The sequence below is a fragment of the Rhyacophila brunnea genome, unplaced genomic scaffold (assembly GCF_057557595.1).
Source record: "Rhyacophila brunnea isolate RB1 unplaced genomic scaffold, BYU_Rbru_1.0 scaffold_17, whole genome shotgun sequence".
In the NCBI taxonomy this organism is placed as follows: Eukaryota; Metazoa; Arthropoda; class Insecta; order Trichoptera; family Rhyacophilidae; genus Rhyacophila; species Rhyacophila brunnea.
The window spans coordinates 27,857,668-27,870,702 of record NW_028232827.1 but is presented as its reverse complement, the minus strand read 5'-3'; the positions used below and the strand labels follow the sequence as shown (position 1 = coordinate 27,870,702).

General features: G+C 33.9%; 1 protein-coding gene across 2 annotated transcripts; it reads right to left on the bottom strand.

The window, feature by feature from the left end:
• Nucleotides 1-3,610: 3,610 nt before the first annotated feature.
• LOC147073909 (SUMO-conjugating enzyme UBC9-A-like) lies at nt 3,611-12,496 on the bottom strand. Of its 2 annotated transcripts, XM_085944552.1 has the most exons (6): nt 12,306-12,444; nt 12,129-12,197; nt 11,826-11,909; nt 8,528-8,790; nt 7,224-7,839; nt 4,464-5,928 (listed from the first exon to the last, which is right to left on the bottom strand). In XM_085944552.1, exons 2-5 carry the CDS (start codon nt 12,192-12,194, stop codon nt 7,776-7,778), a joined length of 477 nt encoding a protein of 158 aa, XP_085800678.1. In that variant the 5' UTR covers nt 12,195-12,197; nt 12,306-12,444; the 3' UTR covers nt 4,464-5,928; nt 7,224-7,775. The 2 variants fall into 2 exon arrangements, with proteins under 2 accessions (XP_085800677.1, XP_085800678.1); XM_085944551.1 differs by lacking the exons at nt 4,464-5,928; nt 7,224-7,839 and adding an exon at nt 3,611-4,303 and having other exon boundaries at nt 12,306-12,496.
• Between the last annotated feature and the right edge of the window lie 539 nt (nt 12,497-13,035).

Here is a 13,035-nt window from a genome sequence, read left to right as displayed (position 1 = left end):
AACAAAAGTCTTTTATTTGTTGTGTTTTATTATTATACAAACCTATTTTCCTTAAGGTGAAGCCTTTACTGAGCCTTTTTTAAAGGGGCACCTAGCGGAAAAATACGAAGCTTGCAATTTGAGATTTTTTTTTGATAATTTACAATTTCAGCTGTATTAAGTAATAAATATGTATCCGAAAACAAAAATGAAAAATGTTTTTTATTTAAGTCAAAGATTACAATTAATTGTAAAAGATGTGAATTTGTTAAATCGGACCGCATCTTATTATTACATATATTTTATGGTCATATTTATTATTAACATTTAGTTTATTAAGTTTTCTAAGCATCGCCTAAGAGATTTTTACTAATTCATAGTTTTAATATTTTTTATATCTTTTTTAAAAAACATTGATTTTTATAAAAAATATAAATGTGTATAACTTGAAATCCTTTTTATTTATATCAAATTAAAAATATTAAAATTATGAATTAGTCAAAAATCTAAACGGTAAAAAATTGAAAACTTAATAAACTAGATTTTAATAATAAATATAACCATACAAATAATGTAATATAAAATATGTGACCTTTGACTTAAAAAAAAAATGTTTTCAGATATTTATTAATTATACAGTCAAAAATTTTCAAATTGCAAGCTTCGTATTTTTCCGCTAGGTTCTCTGTTGGCATATAGGATCCCTCTTGAATGCTAAACAATGATATATCACTGTTAATAATACCAGCGAGAAATGCTAACCACAATCATCGTTATTGATGTCACACTGCTTGGAACGGTAAATTATTTTGGAGACTTCATACTACACCATTATCATTTTTGTTAGTTTGCTTTGTACATTTAATTAGGAACATTTTTCTTTTGCAGTTTAGATGATTAATTTATTGGAAATTAAAGTTATATATTAAAAGGGAAATCCATGTATGTACCTAAGTCTTGTTAAAATTTCAAATAGACATTAAAATGATGCAATTATTAATTAATTACTTACACTCAATGGGCCATTAGTGTCAATATATTTTACAAAATTAAATATCTTTGGACCATGTCCGATCCAAACAAGTTTATGTTATGGGCCTCCACAGCGTGGGGGTTTGTATCAACAGATTTTCGTTTTTATGAGAAATGGATGCTAGCCACTCAACCTATTAGGTCCATACTCTGACTCATACACAAATTAAAAAACAATGTGTACTTGCCAGACCCAGCATTCGAACCTAGGACCCACGACGCTACAGGCCGAAGCTTAAGCCGCGCGGCCATCATAATTATTACATAATCCAACTAAGATTTATTTTTCTGTAACTGGAATTATGGGTAACGACTAAAGCAGAGCGTTGGAGCGGACCCTTTTTTGAGTTGCTCCGCTCCGGGACCTAATACTTGCTCTGGCTCCGCTCCGGGTAAAAAGTTTTAATAGGTAAGTATTATATGAGTACAAATGTTCAAAAAATAAAAAAACAAGTAGTTTTAAAATAATCGTCATTTTCATTATTAATTCTATCAAACAAAATTTCCGACAGTAAATCGTCTCTCATAATCATCTCTCACCTCTGCTGTCAAAAAAGTGAGGTTATTTATCACTCGGTTGCCAAATTTCAAATAATTCCAGTGTAATTTAAAGTGTTAAAATATACTATTTTCATTGGATTTTAGGATGAAAATTTAATAATAAAAAAAACATGCGGAGCAGTGGAGCACTACAAATTTTAGGTGCTCCGGCTCCTGATAAAATCCAATTGCTCCAGTGCTCCTGCTCCAACGCTCTGGATTAAAGATGTTCCCATAGACTACTAATGTGATGTTCCCTCCTGCCCCTTCCTTTTGTGGTTTTCCTATTAAAATCGCTGAAGCAAGTTGCAATTTGTTATAAATGTCATTTAGCTATATCATTTAGTAGACTAGCAAGGCTATTCTAAATAGTTAACACATTTTAGATATTTTTATTGCTCCAAAATACCACAGATATCACTTACTAGGAGCAACTCCATAAACAAGATGGTTACCCTAATTGTTAGCAGAGTTAACAGATCTTACTTAACGGGATGCATTTGGAATCAATTAAGACATGTTAACTGTATTACTCAACAACATTTGACAGCTCGCAGTTAACGCGGTCATGTTAAAAAATCACGCCCGACTGTTAACTTCTTGGGATAATTAACTGCCTGAATATGACATATCACATTTATCACTATTTTTATTGATTTTGGAGTGATATTATGTTAGAATAGCCCTGCAGAGGTCCTTTTTTGGTAATAATGACATAGGAGGTCTTTCAAGCATTATGGAAGCAATGTTTTTGATTCGGTTGAACACTACGCGGAATTCCTGTAACTCTAGTCGTGTGTTTTTGGAGAATGTATATTTATAAATAAGCAAAAATCAAATAACACGAATGTGTTTGGAACATGGATCAGTTCAACAATGGAATAAAATACAATTATTAACCCATGTTGCGTTTAATAAATCCACTCTAATAAACATCTTACATAGGAATTTTTGACACTCCCTCTCCATGCTTAGGACTTGTGTAATATTTGAATGGTCTCAAGGGAAAAAATGGAAGGATATTGAAAAACGTTTTCCAAAAAAATACACATTTATTTTATACGTTTTAAAACATAAAAATATTAAAAAAACAAAGAATATTAAATGTATTTTTCGTATTACAACTATTGCTACCTACATTATAATAAAATTATGTAAAAAAAATCTTGTTTTCCCAACAGATTCATACATTAAAATTCTTTTCCCTAAAATTTATTGAACCCAACACATCTAAAATAACAGATATTATTATTCTATGTCTTATTTCTAAAACACTTAAACAATATCTATCTGAAATCTAACCACCATATCGAAGATTCCTCCGAGATTATTAATTACAATCCAAGAAAAATGTAAAAATTTCACTACTCTATAAATATACTTGTATATAATTAATACATAAATTACATTAATATTAGGAATATAATTTATGTAGAAAAAAAATAAGCAAAATTTTTACATCATTATTTTCAATAAAGTCCTTAATAACAATGGAGAAACACACCAAACAATGAATAATAAAATTAAAAAAATAGATAGCCGTGCAATGTGGCATGTGAATCACATAATACTGACTAAGTTAAACGAGCAGAGTGACCGAATCGCTGACTTCCACGGACTGTCTCCAACTTTACCTAGGTACCGTATCACGATTCATTATGCGTTGTTGCAAGTGCGAGAAGTTCTTGTAATTCCGGAAACCTACTAAATCGGTAACAGCAATGTAGTTTATAAACTGTGGAAGATTAGTCAATATTGGCCTAATAGTTTTCGAATTATAAAACCAAAAAACAGAGATAATTTTTTTAAGAACTGTATCTCGTCACCTTGAATCCTTTCCTACTGCCGATGCTATTATTGTCATTCGTTAATTCATTATCTAAACGGACATTTTTTTTTGACCATGTCCGATCCTAAGATCATATGAGTGGTTCACAAGCATAGTGAACCAAGTCCATTATGGTTATTTTTGAGTAAGCTAGGTTCAAACATAGTATTTGAGTATTTCTAATACTGGTAAGGGTATGATTGCAATTCTGAAGTATTACTTTGAGTAAATTTAAGTTATTATGTAAGGGAAATCATGCCCTCACAGAATAAGAAATACTCAAATATTATGTTTGAACCTAACTTACTCAAAAATAACTAGAATGGACTTGGTTCACTATGCTACCTAATAGGTCCATACTATGACTGCAAACACACACTGAAAAACAATTTGTGTCCTGATTAGGGGGCCATTAGATATAATTAGCATTTTATTTAAATGTGGTTATTAAAAAGTAATTAAATGCTCCGCAGTGAATCGGTTAAACATTGATTACTAGCCAGCGTCGCGATCTCTCCAAATTTTAGTGTTAATTCATTGTTTCGTGGTTAAACCATTGTTTTACATGATGATAGACTTTTAAAACAGACGGTAATCATGATTAAAGCATAATTGTTTTCTTGAAAAATGGTGAGTTGAAAGAGAATCGATAGTAATAGGACTTATGAATAATAGTGTGTCGATGTCCATCACTGTTTAATGAAACTTACGATAGAACTCTTAAGGTGAATAACAGTCGTATTTATAAAGAAATAATAATACTATTATGACGATGGGTGTATGGAAACAATAATTGATGATAAACATTTTTAAAATAATATTTCGGACTCCCTTCTTGAAGATCGGATGAAGAAGATTTATGTAGTGCCGGCCATCGCTCTCGCCTGCGCACGCACTCGCTTGTCGTATTCTAGTCGGTTTTGGCTGAAATACACAAAATAGTACGTCACTTAACATAATATCACAGAAAATACTCCCTAATGTCTGCAGTCAATAAATACTATAATTTTTCATACATTGAAAACAGATAATATGGCAAATATCTAATATTAAAAAAATCAAAATACTTCAAATGTTCATTCTAGTAACCTCATCAAGCGGCGGGGGAAGCCACGCCGCGAACCTCTGATTTTGATCGATTGACAATGCTTGAGACCACTGTAGTGAGAGAATACCTCATCCGATCGGAGCAATTCTGATGTCAATTTGGGCGTAAAAACCAAACTAAGTAATACAGCAACAAAATAATCATTTCTACCCACAAGTGGGTGTACCAAATAAGAAACTAAAACTTGGTGGAGCTTGTAGTAATAATTCTGGCAGACAGATTCAAAATTGGTGGACCGAAATGTATAGCGTAATTGAAAAAAGTGATAAAGTTATAATACACCCAATCCTCTTTTTGTACGGTTTCGAAATAACACGGTTTAAAAAAATACTTACCGATTATTTTTTATTTACACTGATTTTTTTGCTTTAAATTCAAAAAAAACTAAAAATACGTATGTATGTACATACATATTTATCAAAAAATTGCATTGCAATGGCCCGCACGCCACTGGTGCATACATATGTTGTCACCGGATGCCGCCCAGACATACATACGTACATACATGGCACCACTTACTAGTCAGTCACTTCGGGTTCGAAACGACAGACGCGCTTCGGCGTCAGCGTCATTAAATATTTCCAGCGATGAGAGTGATTTCCCGCCAGCGAAAAACATCAAGTACACGGGCACGTTTAATGTCAAGTAGCGACACTGAATGAATATATTTCTCTATGCTAAATTTAATTGAAATCGAAAACTATGTATTTTCATGTATAAATAATAAATAAATTTGATTTATTTTTGAGTTCAAGAATTTCGTATTTTGAGTTTTAAGTAATGGAAACTATCTGCCATTTTTGCATGGGGCACCTTATCTTTTTTTACACGGTGATCTTTGGTACGTATCCCCCATGTAAAAAGAGGATCGGGTGTATGTGTGCTATGTATCTAGATTCCCAACCTTTTTTATATGGCGGAACCCTTGAAATATTTTGTAAAATCCTAAGAGAATGCCTACTTGGTAGACATATTATTATCTCCAGAAGCATAGATTACAAAATTCATGTGTAAAACAGCAGTGACTAGGCAGTAACATACATACTAATGTAGCTGCAGAGTAATAGCGATCAAATATCTATTGTTTAAGATATCAAATTACTCTGCAGTAATATATTCCCAGAGAATCCATTTCCAGTAAACAACTGAGCTAGATCAGCAAGTCAGTTGGCGAAATTAGAGACAGACGGTGTATTATTACATCATATCACAGCACATTATACCATCATTCCGAATAATCATTTTGTATAGTATCATATTTTCTTACAACTGTAATAACAAATAATATTTCATTTCGCTACTCAATTTAAAATGCTGATTCTATAATTAGTCTAATATGATTATGTACCAGAATTTTATGTTAATGTGTTACTTTTTATTGTATAAATAACGAAGAATAATTTATCTAGATGTCACTCGAACCCAAGTACTTAGCTCGTAACTACGAGGGTGGGTCAATAATTCCTTAGAAAAAAGCATTAAAACAGTTTTTTTTTTTTTTTTTTTTCCTCAACATAATCTCCTTGGAGCTCAATACACTTGGTTAAACGTTTCTCAATTTTTTTTAAACCGTCAGAAAAATAAGTTTTCGGAAGGTCCTCAAAATAAGCATTTGTCCGATCGATGACTTCTTCATTTGAAAAAAAACGTTGTCCACTTAGCCATTTTTTTAAGTTTGGGAAAAGGAAAAAGTCACTGGGGGCTAAATCTGGCGAATACGGTGGGTGGTCGACCAATTCGAACTTCAATTCTTCAATTTTAGCCATTGATCGTAAACATGTGTGAACACGGGCATTGTCCTGATGAAAGAGGATTTTTTTCCTGTTTAAATGAGGCCGTTTTTCTTCAATCTTGTGTTTTAGCTGGTCCAATAAAGATGCATAATAATCCCCTGTTATTGTTTTTCCTTTTTCCAAATAGTCAACGAAAATAATTCCATGTGCATCCCAAAATACAGTAGCCATAACCTTACCAGCTGATTTTACGGTTTTCGCCTTCTTTGGACATGGTTCGCCTTTCGCAATCCACTGCTTTGACTGTTCTTTCGTCTCGGGAGTATAGTGGTGTATCCATGTTTCATCTACAGTCACAAATCGACGAAAAAATTCATCCGGATTGCGTTGCATGAGCGACAACAGGGCTTTAGAGGCCACCACCCTATTGCGTTTATTGTCGACTGTGAGCAAACGCGGCACCCATCATGCAGAAATATTTTTCATGCCCAATTTGTCATGTAAAATAGAAATGACGCTACCTTTTGAGATCCCTGTAACCTCAATTATCTCACTCAACTTTAATCTTCGGTCACTTAACACCATATCGTGGATTTTATTGATCATTTCTGGTGTAGTCACCTCTACAGGACGTCCTGAGCGTGGTTCATCCTTTGTTGATGTACGACCACGTTTAAATTCATTTAACCAGTTATAAATAGTTGCAAGTGAAGGAGCAGATATGCCGTGAACTAAATCCAACTCATTTTTTATTTCCTTTGCTGTTAACCCTTTTATATTAAAATGTTTAATAACAGCTCTAAACTCAATTTTCTCCATTTTCCATTTTTCCATTTTCCACAAGCAAATTTTTTTTTTAAATGTACGAGAAACACACAACAACCCGACCAATCTGATTGAAACTTCGCAGCATACTGAATCGGTAGTGCCGCTGCATGAAAACAAACCGCTTACAGTACTAGTCGCGCCACCTGTCGGCTTTTCTAAGGACTTATTGACCCACCCTCGTATCATGTATAATATACTATTGTACCGATACGCTGCTAATAAATCTCACCCTGCTACATCGTAGACTTCAGTATCATCATCCTCAACCTACACATCGAACACCACACTAGTGACCCAACACTAAAATGCAGCCCCCTATAGAGGGTAATTTAATGGAATTTGAATTAAAATTCTAATTAATTTAATTTGTGTACTATTCCATTTGAGTAATTTTTGGCGAACCGGGTTTCGCCTTTCGGTATATTCAAGTACTATGCACACATCAATGGCAAATGTACACTGACTTCTGAATGAATGTGAACTTGAATTCTTGTTAAATTTATTTTTATTGACAAAACATACTACATCATCGGTTTGGTGTATATAAGTCAACGTATTCTTTTGCCTTTTCGAGAATGTTTCCTTTCTTTGGATTGACAATGTTTTTCCATGATGTGACGTTATTTAAACAGTGTAAACAAAAAACTTAACAAAAGGTGAAAATTATGTTAATAAGTATATAAAAATTTCAGCAACAGCTGTTCAAACAATATTCTCCCCATACTGGCTAAAATAAAAGATCAGCTACCAATCCCATTGTGTAACCTTTTCCTTGGGCACTGCAGATGTGCCTATAAATAGAAACAATTCATTTCAAAGATTGCCATTCATTTAATTCAATGTGTTATAATAAATTGAAATTTTAATTGAATTATGGATAATTCAGATGTAAATTGCATTAAATAAAAATGTAAAACCGGAGATTAAATGTATTAATACTTTGGACGCGGAAGACGCACACGGTGCGTAATGACCAGGCGGCCGATCGATGTAATTAACGTGCATTTTAAAGGGGGCAATTAAAATCTCATTATCTATTCAGCAGCGAAAGCGTTAACCGATTCACTGCGGAGCATTTAATTACTTTTTAATTACGACATTTAAATAACATGCTAATTATATCTAATGGCCCCTAATCAGGACACAACAGCTGTGGCGTTCGCGCTGAACAAGAAAACGTGAATTCCGAGCATGCAATATCAGGATTTTACCGCATGTCTCATGACAGATATGATATTATGTAATGACATCGTCATAAGGAAAAATAAAAATGTTCTATTCTGTCAACGATTCAAGTAGCCCATTTGACAAATATTTGTAGACAATCAGCGAGGATGTAATTTGGGCAATATGCTCCTGTCCAAAATAAAGGTATGAATGAACTGCTATATTAAAATTTTGGAGTAATCTTTCTATGCATATTGATGATGGGAGAGATTGCAATGTAGTAAAAACAAATAAATATAATTGACAACTAACCAGTAAATAGTATAGGCTTCGGCTTGGGCAGGATCCTTCACGTTAGGCTCATTAAGTAGATCTTGGATTCCGAGGAGGACTTGCTTGATGGTGATGGAGGGACGCCAATCTTTTTCTTCGTCCAGTAAAGAGAGACAAACGGTGCCCGACGGGTAGACGTTGGGGTGGAAAAGCGGGGGCTCGAATTTGCATTTGGGTGGACTTGAGGGGTAGTCATCTTTGAAGATCATTCTTAATTTATATGAACCACCTTCCCAGGAAGTCTATAGATAAAAAAATATGTATTAGGATAAGAGAAAAACAGTGCGCGACTTGTATATTAAAGTAACCATGACATCATCATGGTCATTTATGGAACTAAAAATTCCACCCGCTCCTTCACATACAGTAGGGCGCTCGGTAATCCGGCGTTCACCAATACAGCACGTCCAATAGTCCGGCAAGTTTCACATTAAACTGCCGGATTACAGAGCGGAGAGCCCCGTTCGCTTGGCTGTTCGGTGCCCGATTTTTACCAACTGTCACTCTGACGTTTAATCGTTTGTTTACGTAAGGAATTGCAAATGGCTGATATTAAACTATAATATTATACTGTATAATTGTCACAATTGCAGTACCATACCGTAGCGTAAAGGTAGTTTGTTCGGCTGATAACCGAACAATCGGTGGTTCGAATCCATCAAGTGCGTTTTTTTCGTGTGAAAAAATAAATTATGTGTTACATGTCACACGCCAAAAATACACTCTGATCTGATTTCCCAAACGCGCCAAACGAAGTATAACTTCAAAAAAATATATTAGTGAGGCAAGGACGTCATAACTAAAAATTTGGATTACTCCTCTCTGCGTGGACTAGATATTTTGTAGGTAAGTATTTTTATTTTTATTTAGTAGGTAAGTACACCCACAGTGGCCGCGCGGCTTAAGCGTTGGACTATCATGCCGTGGGTCTCAGGTTCGAATCCTGGGTCTGGCAAGTACGCATATTGTTTTTCAATTTGTGTGAGTCAGGGTATGGACCTAATAGGTTGAGCAGTGGCTGACATCCATTTCTCGTAAAAACAAAATCTGTTAATACAAACCTCTACTCTGTGGAGGCCCATATGATCCTATTAGGATCGGATATGGTCGAAAAAAAAAATATTATTGAACTTGGTTATTACGAGGAACATGGGACTGACTGAATTTGCTCATTATAAGCATTACCTATTATATCGTTATATAAGATTTTTCGCGTTATATTCTATTTAAGCATAGAACATAAAAAATCTGAAAACCATCGTAAAAATACCCGAAACAAGCATGGCATTCATAAGCTACAAAAGAAGTTGTTTAATGTAATGAAGTGCTGAGTAGCCGGCGCGGGTAGGTACCCACTGATTTCACAAAGCTTGGATTTTTTACATGCAATTTCAACCATAAAACACCAATTAGGTATTTAAGACACTTAACTAGAGTCATAAACGTAATCCGATCCCGGCGGCATCGGTCTAATTAACTGCCCGGTCGGATTTCATTGCTTAGGGTCGAAAATGTTGTTTTTAAAAGATCGACATATTAACAGTTTTGCTCGGTATACCCGAGAAATAGCTTATTATAAAAGTGAATAAATGTATAGAGAAAATCATAAACTAAAATGTCAACGAATGTTTCCTCATTACATCCGAGGTCTCGCTATTTCCATGATCGTAATAACCAAGTTCGACACTTACGTTTGTTAAAAAACTGTTCCGATTTTTTAATCATCAAACTATTTTGATTATGCGTAAAATAAAGTAGAAATAGTACCTATATATTATACCTAGTTGACGCCTAAAAACAAAAGCAATAATTATGGGCGCGACACTCCGACTTGCACAGATTTTATACATGTTACACAGCATATATTTTTAATATTTTTGTCGCAATATGTAAGTAATATTATATAATATCAGCTATTCATTAATTGGTCACATGCATGTAGAATGCACCGCATTTTACATGCATGCCACTGGTAGAATAATGTCAGATTCTTGTAGCAGTGCAAGTGACTCATTTAGGTGTTGGTATAGTTACTTTCAAATGACACTAACACCGTTCCAAATTGATTTGGTTGTGGCCACAATGCCAGAAGAATCTGTCCTTCCCATTATTCTTTAATCTAAGGTCCTACCTCTACCTATGTTTGTAAGGTTTTTAAAAATATGTATTTTATGAATGTTTTAGTCTCATGGGAATTATTGATTGATATTGTGTTACCTCTAGCATAACACGGAACATACAAACATTTCAAAGACATCTTATTCACACATTAAGCCATCGATTTTCAAACTGGGAGCCGCGAAAAGTTTAACACAATAATTGTGATTATTAATGTAGCCATGGGTTTGCAGTTTGCAAATGCATAGTTTATAAAACGGCCGCTAGTTATAAACTATACAAAAAACAGTCCTATAAAAGGTTGTTTGCAAACCTGTCTGAAAATATGGAGACTTATTTTTATAATACCTCACTTCTATACTATAGTGAAGCGCGCTGGATATCTCGTGAAAAATGAAATAAAAGGGTCAAATCATAATATTGAAATTTGAGGCCAATTTGTTTAGGAACGATAATTTTGTTGTTAACTTGTCTATTTGGTTGAAATTTTAAAAAAATGAGTGAATAAATCAATGTAAGGACCACTAATGCATTCGCTGATTTAAAAAGACAAAGTGAAGGGATTCATAAAAACATGGAGCTTTGGAAAGCAAGATTACAAAAAAAATAAGTTCGCCATGTCTCCACTTTTATATGATTTCTACGCCAGACATATTGAAACAAACAAAAATCTATTTACTGAGTTCTTGGTTAGTTTGCTAATGAACTTTTCACATTATTTTATTAATAGTGAAAAAAAGCGTAGCTTTGTTTCGGAGCTATTACATATTTTAAATATGTGGTTGAAAGATCCTGGCCTGGGGACCTGCTCCAGCATGTGGGGCCATGATAGAATCCATTTGTCAATGAACGGTGATGAATTTGGATTGACTACTATTGAAATTGATTGTGCAAATAAACAAGCACACTCGTCGCATGAAAAACAAATTAATTTAAAAATGAATATAAGTAATATAAATAGTAAAACATTGTTTATTTTAATTTTTTTTCATTATTGTATTAGTAGGTACATTGTTGACTATTTAAAAAGGTGTTTGTATTATTTAATGAAATACAGGGGGGAGGCGCCAAGATTAGATTTTTTTAAAAGGGAGGCGTAGTGATATGAAGTTTGGAAACCACTGCATTAAGCCAAGAAATAATCCATGTAGGTACATACCGATTTTTTACCGGGAATCGCGCATTCCCAAGTCATGAGACTTAAACTTCCATCCGCGTTCTTCATAGGTCTTGCTACGAAACCCTGGAAAAGTAATCATAATCAAGTATATTTAAAACAAACACAAGACGGTATTAAATGGTAATATGACGTGCATTGTGTAGACACCAACAATTAGCGGAGTTCAGCTGTCAGTCGGCCATATTGTTTTCGTTTTGTGATATCGAAAACAAGTAAATGAATGGGAAATTAAATTGGTACATACTATAAACAAATGATATTAAATGTTGATGAGTTACTTACGAAAGGATGATCTTTTCTCCATGCTTTTCTTTCCTCTGCAAGACGTACACTTGCTATTCCAGCCATATTCTGTAAAAACAATACACAGGTGACAGATCAGTCTTAAATCATATTATTGTAAAATGAAATAACTGACAAATAATTCATTTGTAAATATGACTGAAATATGAAACTAACCCGACAATATAATTAACAATAAACTATCTTAGTGCCCAGTAAACCAATAATAAGAATATATGCGGCGATAAATTACTCAAAAGATCAAGTCCAGACTTTTCTTTCTAGTAAATGCACGAAACTTGAAATTTGGAACAGTGTTGCCATAGACTAAAATACTTTTAGTGTTGCCTAATGCCGGCGCTCCATTGGCACGCAAGTCAGACGATTTACAGTCTTCGGACTTTTTTTTCGCGTGGAGCACCCCAGGTCTGCGGACTTTTTAATCCGCGCAGGCTCGTTGGATTTCAAACATGTTTGATATTTTACTCTCTGAGTTGCCAGACTTCGTCCGTCGGTCACTACGAACATTCTATTTGACAATAATATACGCAATCATTCGGAATGAAAAAAATCTGTAATTATTTAAAAAAAAAAATTGTTTGATTTTTTAATTTACACATTAGAAAACGAGAGATTTACCAATATTTTTTCATTTGAATTTATAAAATTCATAAAAGAAAACGTAAACCTTGTGTTATTTTCACTGCTATATTATTTTATGCAAGTCTACCTATAAATAACACAAAAATATAGGATTATCGGAAGACATTACAATAATTCCAACTTTTCACTTTTGACAGCTCGACTTTTTTATTCGTTCGTTGATCAGTAGCAGAGCATAGACAAATCGGACGATTTATTGTCCTCGGAGTTTTGGCTCGCCAATGGAGCGCTGGCATAAGGCCTA

Coding starts and splice junctions, on each gene's coding strand:
- LOC147073909 (XM_085944551.1), bottom strand. CDS start 12,194: ATGGCTGGAATAGCAAGTGTACGTCTTGCAGAGGAAAGAAAAGCATGG. Junction 8,791..11,825: donor CGATTCCCGGTAAAAAATCG/GTATGTACCTAC, acceptor TTTTATCTATAG/ACTTCCTGGGAAGGTGGTTC. Junction 4,304..8,527: donor GAAGCCTATACTATTTACTG/GTTAGTTGTCAA, acceptor TGTGTATTTCAG/CCAAAACCGACTAGAATACG.